This window comes from Emydura macquarii, unplaced genomic scaffold (assembly GCF_026122565.2).
Source record: "Emydura macquarii macquarii isolate MOO-44397 ecotype Brisbane River unplaced genomic scaffold, CSIRO-AGI_Emac_v2 contig_2481, whole genome shotgun sequence".
Taxonomy (NCBI): Eukaryota; Metazoa; Chordata; order Testudines; family Chelidae; genus Emydura; species Emydura macquarii.
Genome location: NW_027132618.1, coordinates 1431081 through 1453357, shown reverse-complemented (window position 1 = coordinate 1453357; position 22277 = coordinate 1431081). Strand labels below are relative to the sequence as shown.

Here is a 22277-nt window from a genome sequence, read left to right as displayed (position 1 = left end):
CATGTAAATGGGGGGCAATAATTTATAGTATATATTGCATATATCTTTTTCAAACAAACATTGTTCATTCCTCCTATTATATTTTCAGCTAAGGTGAGGCTCAGCTTTCCTTTGTTGTCACAATTTGATTTCACAAAATTTGTGACCCTGTTTTTGTATTTGAATTGAATTATCAGTGCAAATCTGATCAAGTGAACTTGTCTGCTTGATTTGTGCCCTCAGTCTGGTGGTTAGAAATGCAGGTTCCTCAGGTTTGAATCAGCAACTGAACTACTAATGTAAATTTTGCATTTCAGCCACACTTCTGAAAACTGACCCAATACAAGCTGATCACATGGAGCACACTAATTTAGGTTGTGAATGATAAAGAAATGAGTAGATGTTTTTTCTGGGCTGGTAAGTCAGAATTATGCTACACTGTGTCCACAAAAGGATGTAATAATAGAGGCATATACAGATGTATATATGTCATTGGTGTAGACAGATCACTGATGACAGACCATGGGCCAGATCCCCAACTGGTGTAAATCAGCATAGCTCCACTGATTTCATTGAAGCAATGCTGATTTTCACCTCTAAAAATATGCTCTTATATGCCTCCTTCACTGAGCAGAATAGATGATAGAAAAGTGCACTATGCCCATTAAAATTTTAAAGAGTGTTTAATGTGCCTTGCTGCCATTTATCCAGCATTGCTGATGAGAATATTCAGAAAGTATACCAACTGCACAAAGAAGTCTAAAGTGTATGAATGTGCTATTCAACAAAGTGCTTATCTTTCATGCTTAAATGCCTAAATTTCTCACTAGACAGTTTGGAAAATTACTTACATAATTGCTTTTTTGTGTAATACATAGTTAAGGAAAAATGTATTCACAATATTAAGTTATCCTAGGTGAAAGTTGAACTGGTGCATGGATAATTTATGAAGGGGTTACCTAAACTAAATTAATTTATAATTCAAAAGCAAACCACGTGGTACCAAAGCAATCAATCAGTTTCTATTATGGGCCTAAACCACTGCCTGGCATTTATCAGCCCTGAGTAAATAAGTTTTGTGCTGGAGGCATCCTGTGGCTATCAAGGATGTGGGAGTGAGCTGGAATCTGAAGTCACAGGCTGCTATGTGATTGCTCCACACCCACTAGATCCTGTCAGTAAAGGATGGGAGGATGTTTAATGGATCTCTGTAGTCACAGATCTTGTGGCCATTTCCCAAGGAGCTAGGGCACATGACGTTCACGGGTGTGTGTGATCATCACATCTTTCATTCCTCTACCCCTCTGAGCAGAGGAAACATACCAAGGTCTTCTGCTGCTTTATTTCCTTGTTTGAGCTACAGGATTTGGACTCATGTAAAAGTTTTCAGTCACCAATAATTAAAATTGCAATCACTTGGAAAAACTTTCTTTAAAGAGTTTAAACACAAGTGAGAACTGAATTTTTAAAACAGCATATTAGTGCCACTCAATTTGTCTGCATTTCCATTCATTTAATTAAACAAAAAATATATATAAATGCAAAATCACAGCAGACATTGACAGCTATAAAAATTGAAATGTTTTTAGTAAAAATATTTCTCAGACATGTACAGGAAGCCATGAAACAATACTTCGACAGCATAATAAATCCCCAACTGGTTATTCAGTAAAACCACTATTTGCAATAACTTGCAAATAGCCCTGAGAAGCATGGAATAATATTTTCCCTTTTCTAATGTTTAATTTTCATACAAAATTTTTTCTTGTTAGAGAGAAGATAAAAAAAAGCAGAATTTCCCATAGAGTTTTTTAGGAAAAAAAAACAACAAAAAAAAACATTTTAATTATATCCCTAGGTCCCAAACTGTCAATAAGAAATGACCCCAGATCCTGTCATAAATTACATATCAGCAACTAATACTAAATTAGGATGAAGACTTTGAAGCAGTTCCTTTTTATCATTATTATTAGATTACACTCTAGTTATAATTTGAGATGTACTTTAAGAGCTAACTAACATCAAATTTGCCTATGTGTAGAGGAGAGTTGGAAAGCTCTTTTAGCTTCAGTTCAGTACTACCCATATTTTCTGACAATATGAGCCAGATCACTGCAACGAGTCTGTATCGGTCTATAGATTTAATCCGGATCAATTTTGAAAAGCTCAAGATGTGTTAAGTGTAAAGTTACTTTAAAATCTGTAACACATTAGGAGCCAGTTAACTGATGGCTTATTCAGGGATAGCAGTAATGTCTCTCTTGGTTTTAGTCAATTTATTGGAGTCTCTCATTTATTCACAGATCAGCTGTGGGTAGTTGCTGTGTAACCTCTCTACTCTTGTCTACCAAGGTATTTCCTCTGTGGCTTGGAGGGACTGCCTTTAGGATGAAGAGGGAGTTTAGCCTTTATTTCCATACGCTGCATGGCTTCTCTTCTCAGACTGCCAGTAATGCTTCCATTTGCCCCTTTCTGTTTCATGCAGGCCACTAAACCATCACTTTTGGCCACGATTGACCTGGACTGATTCTGAATTGATACCCTATCTGTAACATATAGTATCCCATTAGCAATCCTCAGTAATTAATTCAAATTAGTGTGGCAATATTAAAAAAAACCTAGGAAAAATCTGATAATGGATTTGTCGTCCAAAACATAGAAAATGTCACTGGGCATCCTCTAATAATGTAAACAGTATTAAATAGAATACAGTATGGAATGAGAGCAAAACAATCTTTTCTGGGGGGAGAGGGAAATGTTAATTTTGGCAGTTTATTCTAAGACTGGGAAAAGAAACAGCCTGAATTTTTCTTTCTTGGTGGGTCATTTCTCTTATGTTTACCAGAATCACCCACTAAATATTGTATGTTTAATACTGAATTATGATTTTGCCATGGTCTAAATAGACAAACTCAAACAACAAACATTATACTTATATTTCTTCAAAGCTTGCTTGTACCTCTTTCCCGGAGAGGCTAACCTCATAGTAAGTGAAATATTTCATACTGATCATTAACTTGAGGACTCTACTGTAAGACAAACTAAGTGCTGTAGGACTCAATAAACCCAGGTCTATTTTCTAAATTCATAAACTTCTGTACTTATTTTTGGTGACATTCAAAATAAGTATCCAAGTAATGACCAATGTATCTAAAACAGAGTGAAAATGGAAACTACTGAGTGTTGTGTCCTATTTGCTGTTTTTGAGTCATACCTCCATAGACTCCAGTATAACTTTCAACATATAACTTTCAATGTATATATTTATGTTTGGCCATATTGAAATGCCTATTTTTGGAGTTTTGCCATGGACTTCAGTGGAGTCAGGATTTCCCCCTTGATGTTTACATACTAGTGTGCTTGTGCCTGAAGAACTCCTATACACCAGTGCATGACCATCTTTTAATCAAGATCTTAATATATACCATCATTAGGCTTACATAACATTTTCATTAAGCAAAACCTTCATGAATGTAAGTGGTCACATTTTCACATGGTAATAGTAAGAGACAAGAGTGGTATCAGAATTTTTACTTTTGGGAATACATTGGCCCCGCCGAAGTTTTGATGTGGACTTCAGTGGGATCAAGACTGGGTGCTTAAAGGTGAAAGAACAACACCTCAGCAGCTATAAACTTTCAATGTTTAAAATCTTTGTTCAGCAAAATACTTCTAGAGTGAGATAATTAAATTATGCAAACTATACCTGTTATCACTCAGATTTAACACTCTCAGTTTCTGCATCTGGCCAATCTCATCAGGAAGAAATTCTAGCTTGTTAGAGCGCAGGGACATAACCGTTACATTCTTACAGCTTCCAATCTATGGACATAAAAGACAAGAAGTTAGGATTCTCACTTTGCCAAAGTTTCTCATCACTAATTCCCCTTATCTGAGAGGGTGGCCTAATTATGTCTTTAAAATTAATGAATGAGATAATTACTACTTGTAGTGTACTTCGCTGAGATAATATTTTGAGCCCAACTGACTTCAGTGGGAGTAGGATCAGGTCCTTTACTTGACAAATGGCTTTTCAAGTCATAATTTAAGCTATTTGCTATCAATAGCTTCCTGCTACATTAAGATGAATTTTTTACAGATCACATTATTTCACATAGTTTGATTAAAATGCTTTCTATTATTATAATGTGTTCATTAATGAAACACTCATTTCCAATTCTAGTCTCCCTATTTTACATTGATATTGACATTAATAGTCAAGGGCATCAGCCCTTAGTTTACAATGTAAAATGACATACAAAATGTAAGAGAGACAAGGTGAGTGAAGAAATATCTTTTATTAAACCAACTTCTGTTGTTGAGAGAGACTAGGGATATGAAAGCCTAAACGTTTAAATGTTTAAATGGTAATCAGCTGTTTAAACATTTTAAACAACTGATTACTGTTTAAACTTGAGGAGAGCCCTGTGAGTGAGAGCAGCTGGGCAGCTCTTGCTCGCAGGGAGGCGCAGAGCCCAGCACAGGGGGGGAGAGGGGGAAGGGAGGGCTCCCTCTGCACGTGCAGAGAGGGGGCAGCCACAGCTGGGCTTCGCTCAGCTCCCCGTGAGTGAGAGCTGCCCAGCTACAGCTCTGCACGTGTGGTGGGGGAGCTGCAGCTAGGCAACTCTTATTTGACAGTGAGGGGAGTGGCTCCCCCCCACTCCTTTAACCACTAAAATGTTCTATTTTTAGAACGTTTAAACGGATTCTTTATTACATGAATTTTTACATCCCTCAGAGAGATGTGCTTTTGAGCTTACACAAAACTCTTCTTCAGGTGACCTGAAATGACCTGAAGAAGAACTCTGTGGCTATGTCTTCACTGACGGCGGCAAATTCACTGCCATCAGATCGACTTATCCGGATCGACTGACCGGTCAGTAAAGACCACTTTCTCAAGTGGCATAGTGCTGCATCAACGGAAACGCAGTTCCCGTCAGGGCAGTGCAGTGAAGACGGCGCGTAGAATAGAAGCACAGACGTCGACAGGAGTTACGCAAGTTTTTTGCGTAGTTTGCGTATCTCCGGTCAACTGCCGCCGAATCTCCAAGGTAAGTGAAGACAAGCCCCGTGTAAGCAAAAAGTTTCTCTCTCACCCCCAGAAGTTGGTCCAATAAAAAGATATTATTTCACCCACCTTGTCTCTCTAATATCCTGGGATCAACACAGCTATGACAACACTGCATACAAACATTAATAACACATGAGAAACACGGGGCAAATCCTGCTTGCCTTATTCATAAAAGTGATATCATTGGTTCCAATGGAATGAATGATTAAGGCAAATAAGATATGACCCCATTCTGCAGAGTCAGGAAAAAGTTAAATACACCTGCCATAATTTCAGTGGGTGTTTTGTCTGAGTAAAGACTTCAAGGTTAGGCCCTTCACATAAAACATATTAATTAATAATTTAAAAATAGAATCAATTTCTCACTTCTCTAGGCAATTCAGACAGGAAATTCTCATCCACAGCTAATGTTCGCAGGTTATGAAGATAACCAATGGTAGAAGGTAGGGACTCCAATTCATTACAGCTGCAGTCAAATTCTTCTAATAGAGATAAACTGAAATTTTAAACACATTGCTTAACTTTTTTCAAAAAGTCTACCAGAAAACAAAAATGAACAGTTTCAAATGTTTGAAAGTTAATAGTGTCATATTATTACATTTGCAAGTCATATACTGAAAAAATAACATTTATTATTCAGACTCTCACAGAACAAAAGACTGAAGATATAAATTATCATATATACCTAGATGTAGTTAATTGTTAGCAATACTACTAATACTGAGGTAATCTAATCTATTTATTAAGGCAAAACTGTCAGGGTATTTTTAAGGGATACCACTCTGTTCCATACATTTATTAATGTTATTTATTGTCTGTAGTGTAGAAGTGCCTGGACTAGAAACATCTGCCAAGGAACCCAGCATGCTAGGTACTGTACATATGCATACAAAATGATGACAGGTGGAAAAAATTGCTTGGTGAGAAGAAAGTACCTGTATACACTACTGAAAAAGTATATTTTTCAACTGATGTCACTGATACGAACTCTGATACAAAAATCTGACTAGTGGAGAGAGCCAAACATTGATCCAAACTCAATAAAGCCATGTCAGCCTGCCATATTTAGCCATTAAAGCAGAAGTTGTATTCTTTGTAAATATGCTTATCTTTCAGATTTTGACAGATTATACCTTCCTATACTGAGTTTCAAAACAACCTTGGAAAGCCAACTGAATGGCAAAAATTAATACAAAAGCAAACAGAAATAAGTCATTTTAAAGAGTATTTGGTTATTGAACTTAAAGTATGTCATGGTTTTCATGACAAGTCTTTAATTTAAAACTGCCTGATAAGTGGAACTGTGTGCTGTAATGTGACAAGTACCTGATGTATTAAACATTAACATGCTCCCTTTATGAACTATTAAATTATCTCAATGTCTGCCCTGGATCATTGTTGTGCTGCAGTGTAAAAGGGCTATAGTGGGAATGAGAATCTCACTTGCATGCTTCAGAGGTGCTCTCACCCATGTTAATCTAGCCAGGATAGTAGTGTAAGAGATTTAAGATTTTTAAAACATTATACAAAATAAGATAAAGGTAAGACCTAAGAACGTGACCCTCACTCAGGTGAACAATGCTCATACTCATGGACAAAACTGTAACACTAAAATCAGTGACAGTTATAAGTGGCTGCAGGTCTGGACTTTTCAATATTTCTTTAAAATAATTTTTACCCAGCTACATTAATTTTAAAAACTTTTCCAGTCTTCAGACTCTGAGAAATGTAACATCTGAAGTAGCTAATCTAAACGCAGGGCCTAACTGGTTCTCAGCACTTTGCCGTATCTACCTGACCTCAATAGGTTCAAGGACTGAAGCATATCACCCTTCCATGAGCCATACAGTGATTAATGAAGTAAATTGTGAAGAGAACACCTGAAAGCTTTGCCAGCTATTTTATTACAAGCTTTGTATCTGCCAAGCTGTCCTTCAAACCAGACGAAGAGCAATATTTTGCAAAGGTAATACTCAAACACGTTCGTCTAGTTCATTCAAAGTCTTTCCTTGCAGAAATAGGCATATGCCATAGACCCTGACAGAAGACCCTTGCAGTGGAAAGTATATTGGAAAGGATGCCATGTTGTAAGCTGCCTACCACCAGCTGGGGTTTGCTAGGTGATATGTTGATTTAGCATCCTGCTCCTACATAGAATTTAGATTTATCCCCTGCCCCTACCAAGACCTAGAATTGGGAACATTGCAATCACTATCCTGCAAATATTAAATGTCAAGAGCCACACATGGGGTGCCACTGAAACCTTAATAGGCAATGTAATTCGATTTAAAAGATACCATCAGACATATATATCGTTAACCTCATTGCTTCTTGGTAACAATCAGGACAGAAATTAAGTTTGTGATAACAGAGGGAACAAAGTCAATGTGAGACCAGACTTTATCTAGCTATCTAACAGAGTAAAACAAATGTGTAATTCAGAAGTCTAATTTTCATTGTTCACAGTTTGTGGAGGGGAAGGTAACTTGGCCACCGCAGTTTATCACATGAATTTAGTTAAGGTTCCAGTAACCTCATCACTAATTGAGGCTGATATGCAGATCCATTCACATTCTCCTGGGTTTGCAGAGTATAAAGGTAATGGACTTATACGGGTCTGCTGTGTCAGCGTGGCACAGTGAGTGAGTCTATGCAGGGGTCTATCCCCCTTGGAACACATGCTTTACCTGTATTAGAGAGAAGAGTAACCCATAGCTTAAGAAGTCCTCACTCTCATTATGTCATTTTCACCATATATTTGATCAATCATCCTAAAGTTGGGGAAGAATGGAGTGGATAATGAAACATCACCTGATAAAGATATCTGATGCTGGGTGAGCCCACATATATGCGCCGTTGGCTGCCCCTCCCTCTCAGTTCCTTCTTGCTGGAACTCCGACTGAGGGAAAGGTGGGCGGGTGTGGAATGGACATGAGCAACACATCTCGAAGAACAACAGTTGCAAGTAAGTAACCGTTCTTTCTTCTTCGAGTGCTTGCTCATGTCCATTCCCTAAGTAAGTGACTTACCAGCAGTATCTCCAGAGGTGGGCAGGAGTTCATGGATGTGACACGGATGTGACCGAAGCCAGCGTCATCCCGAGCTTGCTGTGTTAAGGTATAGTGGGAGGCAAAGGTATGTACTGATGACCATGTAGCTGCCCTGCAGATGTCCTGGATGGTCACATGAGCTTGGAAGGCCACAGACGAGGCTTGCACTCTTGTTGAATGGGCCGTCAAGGACCCTGGAGGTGTAATGCTGGCCTGCTCATAACAGGTTTGGATGAAGGCCGTAATCCATTTTGTGATATGCTGCGAAGAAATGCGCAGTCTCTTCATCTGGTCTGCAACAGCAACGAAGAGTTGCTTCGAACGACAAAAGGGTTTGATCCTGTCAATGTAAAACGCCAGGGCCCGTCTCACATCAAGAGTGTGCAGACATCTCTCTTCATTGGAGCTGTGAGGTTTAGGACAAAAGACAGGTAGAAATATATCCTGGTTGAGGTGAAAGTGTGAAACTACCTTAGGCAAAAAGGCCATGTGCAAGCGTAGTTGAAACTTGTCCTTATATAACACCATGTAGAGTGGCTCTGATGTCAATGCCCTGATCTCTGAAACTCGTCTGGTGGACGTAATAACCACCAGGAAGCCGAACTTCCAGGACAAATGCATAAGGGAGCATGAGGCCATACGTTCGAAGGGAGGACCGGTGAGTCTATAAAGCACCAAGTTCAGGTCCCACTGGGAAGAAGGCTCCTTTATGGACAGGAACAGCCTTTACAATCCCTTAAGGAACTTGGCCATCATTTCGTGTGAAAAGACTGTTCTACCTTCCACTAAGGGGTGGAAAGTGGATATGGCCACTACATAGACCTTAACGGATGAGAAAGCCAATCCCCTCTGCTTTAGGTGGAACAGATTTTCTAAAATTGTTGGAATTGATGCCTCCATTGGGAACACATCACGTTCGGTCACCCAGCAGGTGAAGTGCTTTCACTTAGCCCTACAGACTGATCTGGTCGACTTCCTGCTTTCTAGGAATACGTACTGGACTTGGGCTGAGCAGGCCTGCTCCTCCTGACTGAGCTATAGAGCATCCATGCCATCAGATGCAGGGAACTCAGATCTGGGTGGAGCAGGCGACCTTGATCTTGAGACAGGAGATCCGACTGCAGTGGCAGGGTCCCGCCAACTCCAGAAGCATCCCAAACCAAGGTTTACTGAGGGAACTTGCAAAGGCAAGAGATGTTCCAGGACCATCACTGGCGGCAAGAAGGAACTGAGAGGGAGGGGGAGCTGACAGCGCCTATATGTGGGTACATATGCGTGCCACTGCCGGGGGCGCTAGAGTCAGCTCCTACTGGTACTACTGATGGAAAAAGTTATCCGGCACCGGAGCACGTGGCACATACACACCTACTTTGGGACTGCACATGAGCAAGCACTCGAAGAAGAACTTAAAGAAGCCGTCTCTCACCAGGCTTTAGTTATTACTTTTCCTCCTCTTTCACTTGCTGGAGTTTTTCCTACTTTACTTTGCCTGTATAGATCCACTAGAACAGTGTTTCTCAACCAGGGGTACGCATATCCCTGGGGGTACACAAAGATCTTCCAGGGGGTACATTAGATATTTGCCTAGTTTTATAATAGACTACTACAAAAAAAAAAACACTAGTGAAGTCAGTACAAACTAAAATTTCAAAGACAATGACTTGTTTATATTGCTCTATATGTTATACACTGAAATGTAAGTACAATATTTATATTCCAATCAATTTATTTTATAATTATAAGATAAAAATGAAAAAGTAAGCAATTTTTTAGTAACAGTGTGCTCTGACACTTTTGTATTTTTATGTCTGATTTTGAAAGCAAATAGTTTTTAAGTGAGGTGAAACTTGGAGTACACAAAACAAATCAGACTTCTGAAAGGGGTACAATAATCTGGAAAGGTTGAGAACCATTGCACTAGAAGGATAGCTATAGATGGGATAAATGAAGGGACATTAATGCTTTCCAGTATTTCTGACAGATGCATCATTCCTCAAGTATTTGCTTGACTTCACATATAATTTTTTTTAAATTGTATATTTTTTAAAGCACGAAACAATAATGGGAGAATGGTGATGGTTTGGTACCGAATATCACTAGGATATTTAAAAAAATTACCTCACACTGACGTGTAATTTGTATTAAGGAAGGTTGGTTTCAGGCCTGAACCTACATTTTTCGCACCCCAAAAACGCTCCCTAAAGCCAGTGGGACTTTTGGATATGACAGAAGTGCAGTTTGGGTCTCATTGTATAATAAAACGATAACTTTGTCAATAAGCAATCACCAATTTGTTTCATTTTTGTGTTAAGAACAGCAGGATATTTCTAATGTAGCTGTTTCACGTATAGCATTTGTTGTAGTAATTGCCCAGGAACTATATGACATGCATTCTGGAAGCCACTGAAACGATATTCGTTACACAAGTTAGATCAGAATACTTTTTTACAATAGTTTGCATTCTACAGTGTAGTGTATGTGCTATCAACACAAAAATGTTCCTTTGCTCAGGTATCTACACCATATTATACTGAGGCCTGCTAAAAAACTAACAGTGGTTCCTGAAATTGGAAAGGAGCTACCCAACTGCTTCTTTAGCATGGCAACACTTAGTTCCATGCTAGAAAGTTCCAACCCCAGGTCACTATTGAAGATATATATTGAATCCTGGGTGGAGAAAAGGAACCATACTCAGAAAACAAGGCGAGGCAGCTCTGACTGACAGGGCCAACCTGGGAAGGAGTAGTGAAACAAGATTACAGACCCAATCTAGCCTCATCTCTCTGTCTCCCTCCAACTCTCCATAAAGGAGAGCTGCCATGCTGTGACACTGTCCTTCCCATCTGACAAGTTAATTAGATTTCTGCTCTCTTTATGCCATTTTCAGCTAGCATGTGTATAACTATTTCCAGGTCATGAATGATGCACATCTCTAGAGATAAGAGTTTTTCTCTCTATGGGCTCAATCCAGCAAAGCACTTAAGCAATGGGAAACCATTGGGACTATTCAGAGTTCTTAAAGTTAAACACGTGCTTAAATGCTTTGTCGGATTGGGGCCACAGTGCTCAGCATCTTACAGGGTTGAACCCTAAATATGCCTTTGTGTGTAGGCTAGTCGTGACTAACCAGCACCACCACATTTTTAGTACCAATTGCCATCCTTGTTGGCAGTCCTATTAAGGCAAGAATCAAACAGGTAACAGACTGCTCAGTATGTCATTATAACATCAGGCCCCGGAGAGAGCCAGTTCCCACCTCCTCATTGCTGATTTTGATATTGCAATAATATGTTCCGGTGGGTATCATGGCTCCCACTTTTTGGGAAAGACCTAGCAGGAAACTGTCTAAAGCAATGAGTGAAGAAGCTCAAATTGAAGCAATAGGTACAGTCCTCATTCTATGGAAGAAAATTACTTGACCTCTAGTGCTGCCAGGCCCCTAAATATAACAAGCACAAACAATCATTGAAAAACGATGTAACAGTATTAGCTGATTACTTCAATGTTCTGCAAATCCACCTCTTAGAGCTCCAGTATCTCTCTTTTGCGATTTAAGTAAGGCTTCTTGAGAAACAATATTTAACAGAAAGTTGGCATAGAACCAGAGGATTCCTTTCAATGATGCACAATTCAATCACTGAGATAATATCTTAATGACAAGATTCTTTTTTTAAAAAGCACACTGCAAAAAGCCACCAATGCTAAGTGCCAACTAGTGCATAAACCATCTGGATAGTTTCCAGTATAATCTCTAGCATCTCCAGCTCTACCTAGCTTTCAATATTTACTGCTATATAGACTTTGTCTCACAGGATTCATGAAACCTTCTGTTGCTATACACCAATGTGCATTAGATAAATCCAATGACCTTCCATCAGAGAAGTTATGTCAAACCAAAAATCAGCTTTCATTGTTTATTGATATAATGCTGCAAAATTTAGAATTTTTTTAATGTCATACCAACAGTTAATTAAATTATTACTGAAAGATCATGCAAAAAACCAATACAGGCAGGAGTAGGTACTTGTTAAAGTTAGTTATACAGGGTAGTGACTAAAGCAGTTCTAGAGACTTTAATCTATTTGGTATTGAGTCAGAGTACAATTAAATCTATGTATTTTTGGAGAAGTATAATGAGCTATTCAAGAGAGTTTTACAATGAAGTCTTCAGGACAGAGCAGACCTAAGAAAGCTGCCTGGAGTAAAAGCAGGGTTTGTTGAAGAGGCTTTAGCAAGAGTAAGGAGTGAGGGAATGCTCTGTCCACCATACCAAGCTGTAGAGTAAGTTTCCTGTAGCTTACAAGTGGGATCCACTGGCAATATTTTGCTATTTGTTCAGAGGTTCTCCTAACTTTATTCAGTTACACAGTGGAGAAAGAATCTATGTTTTATCAGCAAGAACATCCATAAACTATGGATTTATAGTTTTTAAGTGCCCAGGCCAAGCTCTGGGCACCTTTATATAAATTAAAATGTCATGACATAAAAATATTTAAATATGACATCTCACGTGATGGAGTATACAATCACTGTACTTACCATAAATACCTATAAAAAAACACAGATAAAAATAGAATAAAATCTCCACCTAAGCAAGCATCTGAGTAAACTCCATAATTTAGGTATCTATTTGTTTGCACTCCTGCTTATTAAACACATGTTTAATATTGGGAAAATGCTAAAAAAAACCCCAATAATTTGAAAAGGAATATGATTTAGCAAAATGCTGACTGTTTTATGTTAATTTTTCAAATTATACAGGTAGAGCACATTGTCAGTCTCTCTTAGACAAGACAAACAATTCTCATATCCCAAAAAACTATATTGCTTGAACAAACTTTTTTATAAAATGTTTTTTAAAAATCCTACTGCATGCAGATGCTATATTAAGTTCTATTAGACAACATAGTATAGACAATATAGTATATTCTGAAAATTCTTACAAGCATTCATTTGATCCACATTTCAACAGTAAAAAGGCTTCTAACACAAGTGTCAACTCTATATCAGTTTTCTATCAAAAAAGAGTATGTATAATAGCAGCCTCTTGGAAAAGTATGTAAATCTTTTCACACCCTTTTAGAGAGAGGTTTGCATCTGTCTTGAATTTTGCAGTGAATTTGAGCTTTAACTCCATAATAAACTCAAGACTAAATCAAAAAAGTGCTACAAACCGCAATACAACTGACAGACTATATTGCAGGGGTAGCCAAACTGTGGCTGTGAGCCATATGTGACTCTTTTACAGTTAAAGTGTGGCTCATGGAACCCCCTGTCCCACTGCCATTCTCTGCCTACTAGACTGGGGCGGGGAGCTCCGAGTGTCTATCCTGCAGCAGGGTGGTGGGGCTAGAGGATTCTGCCCAGAGGAAAGGGAGGATCAGTAAGTTTGGCCACTCCTGCTATATTGCATCAAGAACCAAATAACTTCTCATACAACTACAGAGTTAAGGTGTTATTGCAGGACACTATTATGTGATTATACACAATATTATCCACCTTGTGCTATGTGTACTTATGAAACCGTCATTCCTTTTGTTTTATGCTCTATGTTCTACTCCTTTAAAAATTCTAAGCAATCTTCATACATGTAAAGTTTGGCAGCCATTTTGTTCTCAGAATTGGAGAATGGAGGCTGTCACTGAAGAGACACACTGGAACTTCTTGACAGAAGACTCTACTATTGTTCTTTCCAGTTTCGTTGCTCTATTGATCTGAACTACAAATAATTCAGACTGAAATTATTTTTCTGGTTTGTGTATGAAAAACATAACATATGATGACATGTGATTTTCTTCTTATGTTTACCAGTGTAACTCCATTGACTTCAGTGGAGTTGCTCCCGATTTATACTCATAGCCATACAATGAGAGTTAGCCCATATTCTTAAATTAGTTCATATTTCAGTAAGTCATCTTACCTTTGTCAAAACAATGTATATGGTAAAGCAAAATAGGTAGCTCCTAATATTAGAGATGCGGAAATATATAAACTTCTACTTACTTTCCAAGTGCATTGGGCAGTACTGTAAGCTGATTGTCATCTACTTTTAGCGTTGTAAGCCTTTTCAACAATCCTACAAAACAGAGAAAGGTATTTTAAATGACAGATATGTGATAGAGAGGAATAACAGAAAAATAAAATATTTCTTGTAATGATTTTTCATATATTTCTGTAACCTGGTTATTTAAGGAAAGAAACAAGAGTGTTTAATACTAAATTCATTTAGACCCTGATTCAGCACAGCACTAAGTAAATACTTCTGTCCCATTAAAGTAAGACTGCATTAAAGTTAATGGAAATAAAATACATGCTGAAAATTAAACATGTGCTAAAATATTATCCTGAATGGGGTGACTAAAGCACATGCTTAAGTACATTCCTGAATCAGTGCCTTATGGAGAATCGGTGCTAGTTTACAGAAAATGTACACTATTTTCTTTCATATGTGCTAAGGTTATAATCTAACTCTTGTCTTTCTAATGACTTTGTTAGGAGCTGATCAGTCCCTGAGGGCCTGGCAGTCTGTTCTAACTACATATTGTACCGAGTAGGTACTGCAACATATACACTATACCTCCAATCCTGAATGCATATGTGCCCATGCTTCACTTTGAGCATGAATAGGGTTATCACATGTTTAAAGTTAAGCACACGCACAAATGTATGCAGAACTGGGGCCTACATTCACAGATGGGGAATGTGAAACCCCTGTATTCTGATGGTAATAACAGCATGAATTAAGAGAAAAGAGTAATAGACCGACAAAAAACAAGAGTTTTTAGTTAAAATAGTGCAGTAAGGTGTTTGAAATAAAGCTGTGGAAAAATGGAATTTCTCTCATCGGAAATTCTGACATTTTGGAATCTGTTTTCATCTGTATCAATTAAGCCAGTGGGACCATGAAGAGAGTTCACCTCGTTTTCAGTAATCTGACTAATGCCTAACTCATGTTAGCCAACCTGTGACTTACACTCCCAAAAAGAAAATCAAAAGTCCCTCAGTTATCTAAACACAAAGGGTAGTCAGCAGTAGATCCTGACCCAGCCTGGCTTCTTGGGTTTTGGTAGAGGGAAAAGCCTTCCTCCCTTCTTGGCTTCATCCAGTAACTTCTTTTTGATAGAAGCAGCAAGCCCTTTTTATTTGGACGCTGGGCTCTGATTGACTGCTGCTTGCTCCCAGCCCTTCTGTCTGCTGGAGAACCAAGTCTCACTGGTTTGCCAACAGTTGACAGGGTGGCTTGTTCAGGCAACCCTTGAGGGCCAAAACTCTCTGTCCTTCTTTTCTTAAATGAATGGTTCCTGTGGCAGGATGTACCAAGGTAGCACGGTCCTAGGCAGGGGGCAATGAATGCCTGATATACCCTGTCACAATCTCAAATTGGACAGAAAATCAAAATTTTGAAATTTTTGTGGAACAGAATTAGATCTGGAAACACTGACGTGACTTTATTGAAACATTTCATTTCAATAATTTTGAAGTATTATAACATACAGTGTTAAATATACAAATATATTATATACAATGTTTTCATATAAGTTGAAACAAAACTAAACAAAAAAATCAGAATGAAATGAAATAAAAATTGAAATGAAATGAGAAAATCAAAATGGAATACATTTCAAAACCTTTGCATTGAAGATTTTGATGAAATTACCTTTCCCAAGAAATATCTTGATCTAGAAACAATGGCGTTTTCCAACGGAAAACTTTCATTAAAAAAATTTAAACCACCTCTTGTTTGAAATGAAAACAAAAAATTTCAATTAAAACTAACTGAATCTATGAAAGTGAAAACTGGAAACTGATAAAATAGTTCTTCTTATAAAAAGATATGATAAAGCAAACACATATAAAGGTGTAATCCTTTACTCCTTTTGCATTGAAGTCAGAGTCTTTATGATGAACATTGTTGTGTATATCTGAATCACTATTGAAGGCAGCAGCAATTTCAAATGCACGTCATGAGTTGATAGAAGTAAATCAGGACATGCATTTAAAATGAAAATAAATTATACTGAGTGAATTTACAACCTAACTTGGTAATAGAAGGCTTGATCTGACAGTCGTCATACAGGTAAACATTCCACTGAAGGGCCAGGATAGGGTCCATGGAGACAAAAATATGTTAGACAAGAATATACGAAATAAAAAATAAAGTAGGAAATGTACTAGGCATCACTATAGACCCTTTCAGCTTAGTGCAAGGAGAATAAGACTAAAATATTCCTGTACTCACTTCTGATTATTTTGAAACCATGGCTTGGTACCAGAAAATTTTAGAAATTGAAGAATGATTAAAAAAAACCCTACATTTATACAGCTTGGTCAAACAACCTCCATAACATCTACAAGTATATGAAGGACATAAACACTAAGGAGAGAAAGTCCAAGGAGTATAATCAAGAGTAATGGGAATGTTGCTGCTTAAAGGAATATTTAGGCTGTATATTAGGAAATACTTTCCTAACAGCAAGATCTATTAGACTGCGAAATAGTCCCAAGGTAAGTGGTAGAAGCACAATTGCTGGAGTAATCTGAAATTGAACTGAACATGTACTCATGAATATGCTACAGAAACACTCCTGCATTGTCTGTTCACACTGGAAGAAAGACAGGAGACCATGGATGGGTTTAATTAGGCCACAACTTTATTCATGTATATTATCTGGGAGTACCCAGCAACAAATTGTACAGTGGAAGGAGGAGGGAGTCTGCACCCTGCTGATGCAGATGTGGGAGGCCAAATCCCCCCTTACTTAGCTGCCTAAGGAATGCTTTCCTTCAAATCCTTGTCCAATCCATTTTATTCGATAACCATATTTCTTCCATACCAAGTACTTGCACTGGACATCTGCCACAATGAGGTGCCAGAAAAATGGTTTGCTGCCTCCCCGCTACCCTCGCTGGAACTGGAGAAATGTTAATGACTTCCATGACTACTTTGGATTTAGCAAACAGATCAGGATTTGTTTCTAACATTTTATTTTAATTTCCGTATCAAGGGCTTTTAAATTATACATTTGTAATCTTATGTTCAAAGTAAATAACCCAGAGCTAACAAAAGTGTCTCAGATGATTAACTATGGATTTAAGCACCAAATTAGCAAGGTACTTAAGCATTTGCCTATTTGGAAGCACTGTCCCAATGAAGTCAAATTAGGTATGTGCTTAAGTATTTTGCTGAATCAGGGCAAGCCATAAAAAATTATGGAAATCTAATAAAAATCAAAATGATTTTGTTCTATATAAATTTCATTTTTAATAAAGATGATAAAATATTTCCATATATTTAACTGATAATGGCCCTGATTCAGCTAAACTCTTAAGCATGTGGTTAACTTTAAGCATGTGAGTAGTCCCATTGATTTAAATGGGATTATCCACAGACAGAAAGTTAAGCATATGCTTAAATGCTTTGCTAAACAGGGGCCTGTCATGCTGGCTGGATTGGGGGGGGGGCGGCTTTATTATGTTATTTAACACCAATATGTCAAAATCATAGTAATTCATGTGAGATATGCCATGCCAGGTACTGTTAGAAAGGCTATCATGTGCTAAGTAAGATGATAATGTTTATATTCATGTGTTATGTGTGTAATGGAAGTTATGGATATGTTTGATATATCTGTATTTCAAACTGGTCTGTGTCTGGGTCACACCCCTGACAGGATGGCTGCAGAACAATAGCCTGCTTAATGGCCCATTAAGACATCCACAGGTACAAGGGGACAGGGAAAGAAGCCAGGGGTCTACCTGATGAGTCACCAGGACTTACTCATGTGACTCTGGACTCCATTTTGATTCCTGTAAAATTCCACAAGCAGCATGGCATAGACCAAAGGACATAAAAGGCAGCTGCCCGGGATCCATTTTGTCTTTCAGTTTTTACCTACCTCTGGATCATCTCATCTACAACTGAACTGAAGCTGTGAAACAAAGGACTGAGACCCATCCAGGTACTGGATGTATATTAGAGGGACTATACAAGCCTGCAAACTCCACAATTCTTCTAGAAACCTGATATATATATGGACTTTCAAATCATTTGTATGTATCTGATTGCTTTAATCCTTTAACATTTATCTTATAGTCTGTTTCTTTCTTTTTATAATAGACCTTTAGTTTTAGTTACTAAAGGATTGGCTGGCAGCATTGTATTTTGGGTAAGATCCAAACTTATATTGATCTGGTACTGTGGCTGACCCTTTGGGGTCAGGAGAAACCTTTTGGGTAAAAAGTAGAGTTTTAAATATCTGGTCTCTTTCTGGACCTAGTAGAGTTTAAAGGGGGCTAAATATCTGGTCTCTTTCTGACTTCACTGTCACCTGCTGGGAGTCTGTTCTTCTTTTGCAGCCTTGGCATTTTCAGGTGGCTACCCTAGGCACGGAAGAGTCACAGGGCCAATACTTGCTTTTGGCACTTACAATTAAATTATATTTCACACATCTAAATTTTATAATACATAAAAAATGAACACACACATATAAAAAGGACTCGTCTTGAATGTCATCTATCATTTACATACCATGTCTAGTAATATGGCCTAGCATTATCAATTACACTAAGTATATGGCATATTCTGATAAAAATAATACAAATCTTTTAGACTGAACAGTTTAGAATTTTTTTTAAATAGTAGAAAATACTTGATAACCGGTTTACAGAATATGCATATTTGACAAAATTAATAATTCAATTTGAAATTATACATAAACCCAAATAGTCAAAAACAGAAAATAAAATGTAATAAAGCAAGACTTGTCCCTTAGATTTTAGAGCAAGGGATGTCATACACCTTACCAAATTTACATCAGATCAACTTGACCGATAACATCTTTCTTTACTGTGAAGTAGAGATGATCCAAAACTAGAACACCAGATCTCAGCTTCCCCAAACATGGGGGAAGTTAGGATCAGGATCTGCATCTAAATACAATCTTTGCAACTTGAACCAGATCACCAAATCTAAACAACTTTTGAATTTGGAGATAATTTATATTCATGTCCAGATTCTAGCTTGGTACTCAGGGCCATCTCTACTGCAGAGATATAAACAAACACCCACAAATGTAAAAGCTTATTAATTAGCATGTACTCTTCTCACCTAGAGAGTCAGGCAGTTGCTGTAACATATTGGATGACAATAGGAGATCTTCTAGTGCTTCACATCCTGATATGTCCAAGTCAACAGTTTCTATCCTGTTTTTTGCCAGATCCAGGTACACCAGCTGCTTTAACTTCCCTATAGACTTAATGACATGGTATAAACAGGGTTAGCTGAGCAGATATGCATTCCATAGGAATCTCTAATACTTAACATAAATGTACAGTAGTAGCACAGGCTTAACTTTCGCTATCTCAACATTTATTTTTTCCCCTATTGCTGTTGCATCGATAAAATACATCTAATTTAAGGGCCTCCATGTTCAGATAATGAAGTGTTGAAGTCTGAGAAAGTTGGAAACAGTTAATATTATTTCTGGAAATTATGTGATTACAGAAAGCCTAATAAAAGGATGGTCATCAGTATTAAAAATCCTTTAAAATTTGTTATAATTCTAGGCAACCGGAAAATAAATTACTGCTTCTTCTTTTTTTGTTATTTAGAAGTACCTACTACCCCACTCAGTTCTGCAAAAAAAATTTTTTTTTTTTTTTTTTTTTGAAAAACCAAATCACAAAAGGTCATTACATCTTCAATTAGGGACCTATCCTAGGAGCTCTTACTCACACAATCAGTCTATACTTATATGAGGATATGGGTACACTTAACACTGCAGCTGCACCACTGTAGTGCTTCAGCATAGACACTTATTACAGCAATGGCAGGGGTTCTCCCATCACTCCAAGGTGGAAGCTACATCTAGAACTGTCTACACTTGTGCTTAGACAGGCAGTTACGTCTCCCAGAGGTGTGGATTTTTTACACCCAAGAGAGACATAACTATGCCAATGTCAGATATCCTTGAACTCAGTGAGAGTAGGTTTGTGAGTAAGTCTTTCCAGGGTCAAGCCTCATATGTTCTATATTTTATAAAATTACGGATGCTGATTTAAAATCTGGCTGTATCTTAAAACCAATAATTTACTGCTCAAATATAGTGTTTCAGATGCAGCAATGCCATCAATGATCAATTTGCTTACCCTAAGGAATTTGGTAGCTTTTTGGGATCTCTCTCAAAATCTGCTTAACATTTAAGAGTTAGTAGCCTAAACTGAAGTTAGGTAGTTAGTACTTTCTAGAAAGCTGCAATTCTAGTAAAAATGATAACTATAATGATATGAAGATGTAGCCATTACAAATCACATCTGACAAATTAGGTGTAACATTTAGAAAGGAACTGATTTTTGGTCTGCTATAGTATCCTTGGCACATTGTTCTTGACATAGAAGTTCACCTGGAAAAATTAACATAAGCGGTGCTTGTGATTTTTCCTAAGTTTATATATATTAAACTTGCAGGTAGAATAAGCATACTGAAAAAAAATAGGCAGAGGTGGACCTACAGTAGCGACAGGATAATCGCACAGTTATTGTGAGATAATGCAGCACAGTTACATTAACATGAGTTACCATGCAATTATTTTTCTTTCAAGTGCTGCTATAATCTAAGTAGTTACTTTGTTCTTACTGCAAAATTAAATGTGGGCTATCAATCCTCATGCTTAAATACATAAGCCAAAACAGCCACTGCCTTGGTTCCCTCATGGACATCCGTGAAAGATATGGGAGCTGCCTGTAATATTTTATGAATGATATACGTCCCATCTGTTTTTTTTGTTTCTGTATTTGCTTTATGATTACAAGTTGTTAATTGAAGCAGAAATTACTTCTAGGTAATGCAGGAAACGGGATAATAGCTTCAGATTTTTTGGTATTTTAAGGAGAATTTACATTTGATCAATGTTAAACTACAGATGTGAAACATGGACATTCAAACTGATAAAAAAGAAATTACAATCCTTCGAATTATGGTATTAGAGAAAAATTCTGAAAAAAAAATCATGGATAGACCAAGAAACCAATAAAAAAGTACTGGAGATAATAGGAACTCAGCAAACGCTCGTCAGAGACCATATGAAAAGAAAGATTTGAGTTCAGGGCACATTTTAAGAGGTTCAGTGGGCAACGCATTTTTATGGGCGTTGGGAAGGTACAGTTGATATAAGAAGAACATAAGGGAGAAAAAGAGGATCTTGGATGGACAATGTGGTATCCTGGATGGATCATAAGGATTGCTCGTCCACAAAGATTAGCAGAGGATTATACAGAATGGCTACCACGGTTGTAACAGCAAACCTCCAGTAATGGAGATCCACATAAAAAGAAAGGAGAATGTAGCGTCATTAATTTTTTAAGTTTTACCTCGGACCATGCTGAGTTACGGGAGGGGGAATCCAGGTTGGAAAAAATGAAAAATGGGGTATATAAAGGGGCAGCCCTTGAAGAACAGGCGAAGAGTGAGGCAGAAACTGCTGGGGAGCAATCGGAAGCCCAGTCCACAGGGGTAGAGGTGTCTGTGATTAATTATGCCTACCTAAGCCTAAAATTAAGACAGATATGGATCTAGAACTTTTATTGTGTTAAAAAATCCCTTTTCTCTTGTCATGCTTTGTTCTTCCTGTTGAGATTAAACAATAGGTTGTATTCAAATATCTGTTTTGGGTCACTGTATTCACCATGGGTCACGGTTCCCAAAGGGAAGACTTGCAGGCACCAGAATCAATTAGACCTGCTGAGGAATCCCAGATGGCACGCAGGGTACCATAGTCCTGGCCCTGGTGTAAGAGTGGGAAACCTGCAGGATTCCTCCCAGGCACAGGTTAAATCCTGATTACTGAGGGAGGAGCACTTGGAGAGACCAAGGAAAAGGTGCAGAGAGCTCTGAATCATCACTGCATCTTATTGGATAATTGTCCATTAATAGAGATTTTACATCTTACTCTGAAACATCCTGTACTGACCACTGTCAGAAACAAAATAAGGACTACGTAGCTATTGGTTTAATCTGGTATGGCAATTCTCACATTCCTAAATAAGTGAAATGAATTATATGGTAAAACTCGAAGAATACCTCAGTGAGTTTGGACATAAATTATCTTAAGATAAACCTGCAGATTTCTATTGAATGATTCTAAAAATATATACAAATGTATATTACATTTGATCTCAGA

General features: G+C 37.7%; 1 protein-coding gene across 1 annotated transcript in view; it reads right to left on the bottom strand.

Annotated features, from left to right (window-relative positions):
* LRRC7 (leucine rich repeat containing 7) overlaps positions 1 to 22277 on the bottom strand; it is a 298856-nt gene that overhangs the window by 85982 nt on the left and 190597 nt on the right. Inside the window, exons 10-13 of the mRNA XM_067563316.1 lie at positions 19208 to 19352; positions 14104 to 14176; positions 5417 to 5546; positions 3686 to 3801 (exon numbers count right to left, since the gene is read on the bottom strand). Of these exons, the coding sequence (XP_067419417.1) occupies positions 3686 to 3801; positions 5417 to 5546; positions 14104 to 14176; positions 19208 to 19352 (464 nt within the window). The remainder of the gene's footprint in view (positions 1 to 3685; positions 3802 to 5416; positions 5547 to 14103; positions 14177 to 19207; positions 19353 to 22277) is intronic.